General features: G+C 37.1%; 1 protein-coding gene across 1 annotated transcript; it reads right to left on the minus strand.

Annotated features, from left to right (window-relative positions):
- Positions 1 to 728: 728 nt before the first annotated feature.
- On the minus strand, positions 729 to 6,477 carry ABHD10 (abhydrolase domain containing 10, depalmitoylase). The gene is made up of 4 exons (XM_050914996.1): positions 6,299 to 6,477; positions 5,392 to 5,503; positions 4,329 to 4,466; positions 729 to 3,234 (listed from the first exon to the last, which is right to left on the minus strand). The coding sequence occupies exons 1-4, from the start codon at positions 6,361 to 6,363 to the stop codon at positions 2,893 to 2,895; spliced, it is 657 nt and encodes a 218-aa protein (XP_050770953.1). The 5' UTR covers positions 6,364 to 6,477; the 3' UTR covers positions 729 to 2,892.
- Positions 6,478 to 6,723: the final 246 nt, after the last annotated feature.

The raw sequence follows: 6,723 nt of genomic DNA on the forward strand, positions 1-6,723 counted from the left end.
ACAGTAATCAAAATGCTGATAACTTCCAGCACGAACACAAGGAAAATGCTATGCTTGCAAAGAGAAATACCAACGGAACTACTGTGGCAAAATTAGAGGAGCAAGTCTGTCTGCATAAGGTCTACCTCAAAGCCACCTCTTCATATTTACGGAATATAGACTGATTTTAGAAAATGGCAAGTGACCACAGAGAGAAGGGCACTAGCATTCACTGAATCTCAAAATACTATCTAGAATACTGTCTCTCTGATGAAAGTATCATCTCTGCCTTTGCATTTACGCTGTATGTAGCAAATTTTGGGTGTACCTGTAATGTAAATGTTACCACTAATCTCCATTTAGCAATGAGAGAAGGAAAACAGAGATAACTACAAAACAAGTAGCAGCACACAAAAAAACCCCTCCCTAGGATCAAGTTTCAGTAATGCTGTGGGTTTGAGCAACTGATGCTGCAGTTTTGTCTCCTCAACAATTGTGTCAACGCTGTTATGCTGCCTTCTCCCACCTAATGTTATTACAGCAGAATGGGGAAAAAAAAAACCCCACAAAAAACCACCACCAAACAAGAAAAAAAAAAAACTCTGAAAGCTACTCACACAACTGCTCCCCATTTGTTTTCAGCTATCTTGCTCTAAGGCACTGTAACAAAAAGACCTTACCTATAAAATATCAATTATTAAATAAAGGCTAAGGTGAAGCTTTGAATGAACACAATGCAAGTCTTTCAAGAGAGATACACAGCTACTGTTTATTGCAGACATACAAAGACTTTTCCCTGTCTGAAGTATTACAGTTAAATTGAATGTTTGTAGGTATAACTCCCAGTTCAAAAAAATAGCTCAAAACTTTTCAGTTACTGAAATAACTTTAATATGTGTGAACAAAAATTACATCTATAACAACTGGTAACTTTGGGCCTTAATTAAAATTAATTAGTTCGGAATTACTGCAGTCCCCTTTTTTCAACTTTTTCTTCCGTTAAGAGACAAAGCAATCTAAGAGATGTGACAAAAGTGGATTAAAAAATTGTCATAGGTAAGCAAAGAGCAGAAAGTTTTGAAGTAACTTAATTTTGATTTGACTGCATCTTTAAAACTCACAAACCCTATTTTTCTGGTTTTATCAGATGCAAGTCACATGTGAAGATGACTACTGTTTAACAATACATAAACATGAACACAGCTCAACCTTCAGGAATGGAAGTGTCTGAGCAATTTGCATAAATTATCTGACCTAATTTTTCTCAAAAGTAAAATACATAGTCAAGAGGTTTTAAAGCTTAAGTAGTGAATTGCATAGTCATACAGACAGAAGAAAAGTCTACTCCAGAAACAGAAATACTTGGAAACAAGACTTCATGGAATGTTGCAATTCCTCAAACAAGTATCCTGCGCTAGATTGAGTTAGGGAATTGGTACGCTCGAATTGGAACATTTGCATCTAAACTGGAGACATCTTTTACCAGAATTCAAATTTTTTACATCACAGCTTCTTGTTTTTTGCAGTATTGAACTCGAAATCAAACTGTTCTTCACAGGAACTCATCTGAAATTTAGGGTTTTTTTGTTTTGTTGTTGGGTTTTTTTTGTTGTTGTTTGTGGGGTTTTTTTAATTAAAAACCACTACCTCACCTAAGCTCTGTACAACGTACTTCTGCTGACAATGCTAACAGTGAAAATGACAAACTCTCTAGAAATACCTGACCCCCAGGAGCTTCAGTCTTTTAAGGTAGCAACAGTGATGCCATTTACTACTTAAAATAATAAAGCCAGAAACAACTATATACTTTTGACTGATGTTTCATATTAAGGCCAGCCTGAACTAATTCCAGCCTCTCACCTGAGTTCTCCTCTCTCTCTTTCAAGTGTATGAATGGCACCATATTTTTGAACAAAAAACAGGTAACAGTCACATTTGCAATTAAATCCATTTACTATTAAATTCTATGGATTTACGTTACAAGAATTATCCAACTATCAAGTTTCATTTACAAGTTTTCAGGCTTGCACTCATGCACCTCAAATTCCTAACTCTGGAAGACACTGTTCCTAGTAATCTACAGTTCTGAAGTCACAGAAAAGAGGCAGTGATGCCCTATGGCGCTGTAGTCCCCACTTTAAAGAAGTTACTATAAAACAGTCACTGTATTGATCCAGCTTCAGTTCACACCAACATTATATATTGTTCCCTTAATAGTAGACCCACAAATTAACTATGACAAAAAGGCAGCCTGGAGAAGAGGACATAAACCCTACTGATAAGCAGAGATAAGAGAGCTCTATCTGCACTTTGAGGCCCTGTGTTCTTAGAAGTTAACTTCTTCCTTATGTAGTACCCCAAGCACACCATCAGGGTGTGCCTTTCACTTTTCAGTTTTAACAGTATTTAAGAACAGTAATTTATCTGAAATCTGTTTATGGTGCTTCATGGTATTCACTATTTAATAACAATAACTTTAGTAAATGCTTAAGTTGTATTTTGCCTTGCACAGATGGTTTCAGACATAAGATACAAGAATGTTATAGCAAAAGGACAATACTGAAAAGGTGTCAAAGACATGGGAAATTAAAGTTTTACTGTACAGGTCAATAGTAACCAAAATGAATTAACATTTCAGTACAAAAGTGTAGGAAGCTTGCGAAAAAAGGTTTAAGTGGTGAAGGAGAGGTTCTGAACAAAACAGCAGCACTCCTTCACATTTTGGACTGTCTGTGCAAATGCAGCATTAATAAAATACCTGTATTTATGAAACAGAGGTCAGGAAACAGCAGATAAAGCTCAGTTCCTACTGTGATAGTCACAGGCCTGGCATCACCTTGTTAAGAACAGGGTTTCTGCTACTCATGGAAAAGAGTCAGGTGTACAGTTCATGCACTTAGGCTACTCTGCAGCTTATGCTAGTGTTGCCAGCTTGTCAATTAAATCATCAACGGTATTGACAAGAAGTTTTGTATCCTCCTTCTCACTCATCCGATGCTGGCCGGTTTTGCGGAGGATAACATCCACATCTTTGCTCAGAACACGATCAGCAACTTGCATAGAGATCTGCCAAGGGACATCATCATCCTTCATGCCATGAATAAGTCGTATGGGACATGTTACAGGAATAGGACTATTTAGCACACAGTGATTTTCTGCTTCTCTGATGAAGTCGTATGTCAAGGAGTAATATCCTTCCTCATTATACTTTGTTGGAAACTTCCATTCACCTTTTTCTTCTATTTCTTTTTGTGCCTACAAAAAAGAGAGCAAAGAATAGACAAAACAAATGTTACAAGTTCTTTAGAGTGCCTCAACTTATTTCTGTTCTAAATGCGGTAAAACTTCCCCAGGCCTAAAATTTCACTTTGTTCGTTTTTATTAGCAGAGAAGGTATACTCCTGTTTGCCTTCCAGCATCTGAGAAGACAAACCCCCTACCATGTCACAAAAGCAACTCTGCACATCTCTCTTGCAAATTAATCTAGTTAGGATTAAGCAATGAAATTAAGTTTCTCAGCCAGAATCTACCAGAAAGGAAAAGATGTATAGCCACCATGAACAGTAAGTTTCTTTGGCTTCAATCAGTTCACTGAACCTCAGACAAGGAGAATCCTAGGAAAAAGGAATTTTCCAGCGATCAGTCTTTTCAGTCTTTGCCACAATAGCTGTGTCTAAGTACCATATTTTCAGAATCTTACCTTAGTCTTAAGTAGTAACACTGACACTATGAAGTGCCGGGGCGGGGCTGGGGGGGAACCAGGAAAATATTTCAATTATTCTAAAGTATGAGTTATTTATTGCCATATTTATTTGTCACATTACAACACCTGATTTACTTTCCTGAAGACTGGACATTATCACCATCAAGGAAGCAACTTGGAAAGAGACTTCCCACCACCTAAATCTTACAGTCTTTACAAGCACACTGATCTGAAGAATTCCCCTTCTACACACACAACCTGTGTTAGACTCATCTCATCCAATGTCATCTCAATTACATTAGCAGCTACTTCTCCATCCTTGAAAGCACAAGGATCTAATTTGAATGCAAATATAAGATATTCAACACTGAAATCTAATGGACTGCTGAACTGCAGGGATCTGACTTCATGTCCTATATGCCACAGTAATAATATAAACACATTCTAGGTAGTGCTCACACTAGCTTCATACTAGAAGCACAGTATTTTGCAGACTTTTAGATTAATGTAAATTTTCAGCTTACCTCCACCACAAACACACAAAACTTACCAGAAGACTTGCATGAAAAGTACAGTTTGAACAACAGAATTTCTTAACTGCTTGATAGATTTTTAGATTACACAAAAGCCAACCATCAACATTTACCTCAATTGGAAGCTTCTTAAAAGTTGTTACAAGATGGTCTGCTGCTACAGCTACTCCAACTAGAGCAGCTACTTTATCTGGGCGTGCTATTGCAGCATGAAGCATCAGCCATCCACCCAAGCTGGCGCCCACCAGAATCTGAAAAAGAGAGAAAATAAGATATTATTTTACAGGAAACAGCTAATATTTTTTTCTTCTTTTACAAAGTATCAGTTTTCATTTTGTTTAACTACTTAAACCTTGGGCATAATCCTGCTGTCCTTACCCAGGCAGAACTGCTGTCACCTCCAGTGGAAATTTTGCCTGAGTAAGCACCACAGGATCTGGTATTTTATTATTCTTTTTGTTTGGCATAGCTGGTTATTGCTGTCTGAGACTGAAACACTGTAAACAAAATGAGAGTTGAAACAATTCAGTATCACATGCACGCTTCATGTTTCCTTCTTAAAATAAATGCACATGGTAAAGGCTCAGTGAAGTGAAAGAGGTCAACAAAAGCAATTCATAATACAAAATTGTTTTAAACACAATACTAGGTATTTCCAGGTTGCAGGAGATTTCAATTTTCTCACAGTCATTTCTAAAGTAACTGAAGAAGTCAAATGCTGCTTCTGCTGATTTTTTTTAAGCTATTTTATCATATAGAGTATCTTAACTTGTAACATTCCTGCAAATCCGTTAATTAATGCACCAGCATGGAACAGTGACACACTGTTTCACGAAGAGGGCTGTGCCGTACTGGAACAGCTGCCTGTCCCCTGTCAGGTGGGACCTCCACCATGAGGCTTTCGCAGACTCCCTGGGATGACAGCCCTGCTCTGAGCAGGAGGCTCTAATAAACGACCTCCAGGAGGTCCTGCCAACTCATGTTTCCATGATTTTGTGATCTACCTGCTTGCAAAAGAAGTCTTACCAATATGACCTCTCAAATGATTCAGCTTGAAAGTGAGCAGGTGTCAGTTGTTAAATAGAAGCTACTGTTGACCAGAGGTATTAGGGCATATTTTTAATTAATGTTCTACCTTGAGGACAAAAAGCATTCTGTATTTAAAAATAAAATAACCTGTGGTCCATCTGTAAGTTCATCCAGTATAGACAGAACATCTTTTCTCCACTTCCCAATTGTACACTCCTCAAATTTACCATCTGAACTTCCACATCCTGTATAATCAAATCTGAAAAAGTAACCATTGAAATGAAAGTCATAGTACTGTCTACAGCAACATAGAAGCTAACTAAACAGTACCATTTAATCAAATTAAACAGTGGACAAGATATTGCATTGGGTATTTTCTTACTTGGTCCTGCATATCACTAGCACCAGAAATCACATGAAAAGAGGTTTAAACACAACATATGCAACTAAGCAATGCAGCATTCTCTTATCATTTGATATAACAATATCCAAATTTACCAGGATATTTCCCAGACAATTTCCCTTACAGACAAAAAACCCAAAATATTTCAATTTTAAAGGTACTTTTAAAATATACAAACTCTCAAACGCTATACCCAAATATGAGGACTTATGAAACTCAGCATTCAACCTCGTCTATCAAAGGAGAGGATCACCAAGCATGTGCATGTTCTTCTAAAACCACAGAAGACACTGGGTAACTTAATAAGATTTGGCAGTTAAGAAGCATGCTTATAGTGGTAACTTAAAAAATTAGAACTTCAGGTCCGCTCTTTCTCATTTTTTGTGCCTATAGCCTTAATGTAACACATAGCACTGGCTAGAATATAGAAATTTATCAGAGAATTTTCTGAATTACTTTCAGAATACATTCTCCTGATTTACCTCAGTCTCACTCCTACGTTTGAAATGGAAGAAAAAACACTTATTAGCTTGTGTACAGCACAGCATGAATTCCAATCCAAATGCCAAAGTTTACATATATTTGTTAAAACCCCTTCCCGCAACCCATGATACCAGTTTCATTTTCTCAAGAACAATGCTCTGAATGTACCTGATGAAGGCATGACCTAGAGAGTTGCAGAAATCTTCAAGGGCAGTTGCTTTCTGACCATTCATATTTGAATTAAAGCCTGGAAGGAAAATAACCCCTGGATTCCTGCCTTTTAGTTTATGATAAGCAAGACTTGGTCGATCTGGTCGAGTAAGAAAGCTGACCGATGACTTCAGCCTGCAAACTAATAAAAAGAGCTATTCAGTACAAACCTTGGCAGAAATACTAATATTTTATAAAACTAGGATTCAGGAAATATGGGCATATTACATGAAAATAAGATACTTTGGCTCAAGAGAAAAGAAAAAAAGTATCTCTTACATTCTTTAATGACTAACTAGTATTGATCAACCTGAAAGGGAAAGCTGATTGCGATTCATTCTCAAATCATTAAATGCCAACCATGCAAGGAGTTCACTCAGCAA

Source organism: Gymnogyps californianus, chromosome 1 (genome assembly GCF_018139145.2).
Source record: "Gymnogyps californianus isolate 813 chromosome 1, ASM1813914v2, whole genome shotgun sequence".
NCBI lineage: Eukaryota > Metazoa > Chordata > Aves > Accipitriformes > Cathartidae > Gymnogyps > Gymnogyps californianus.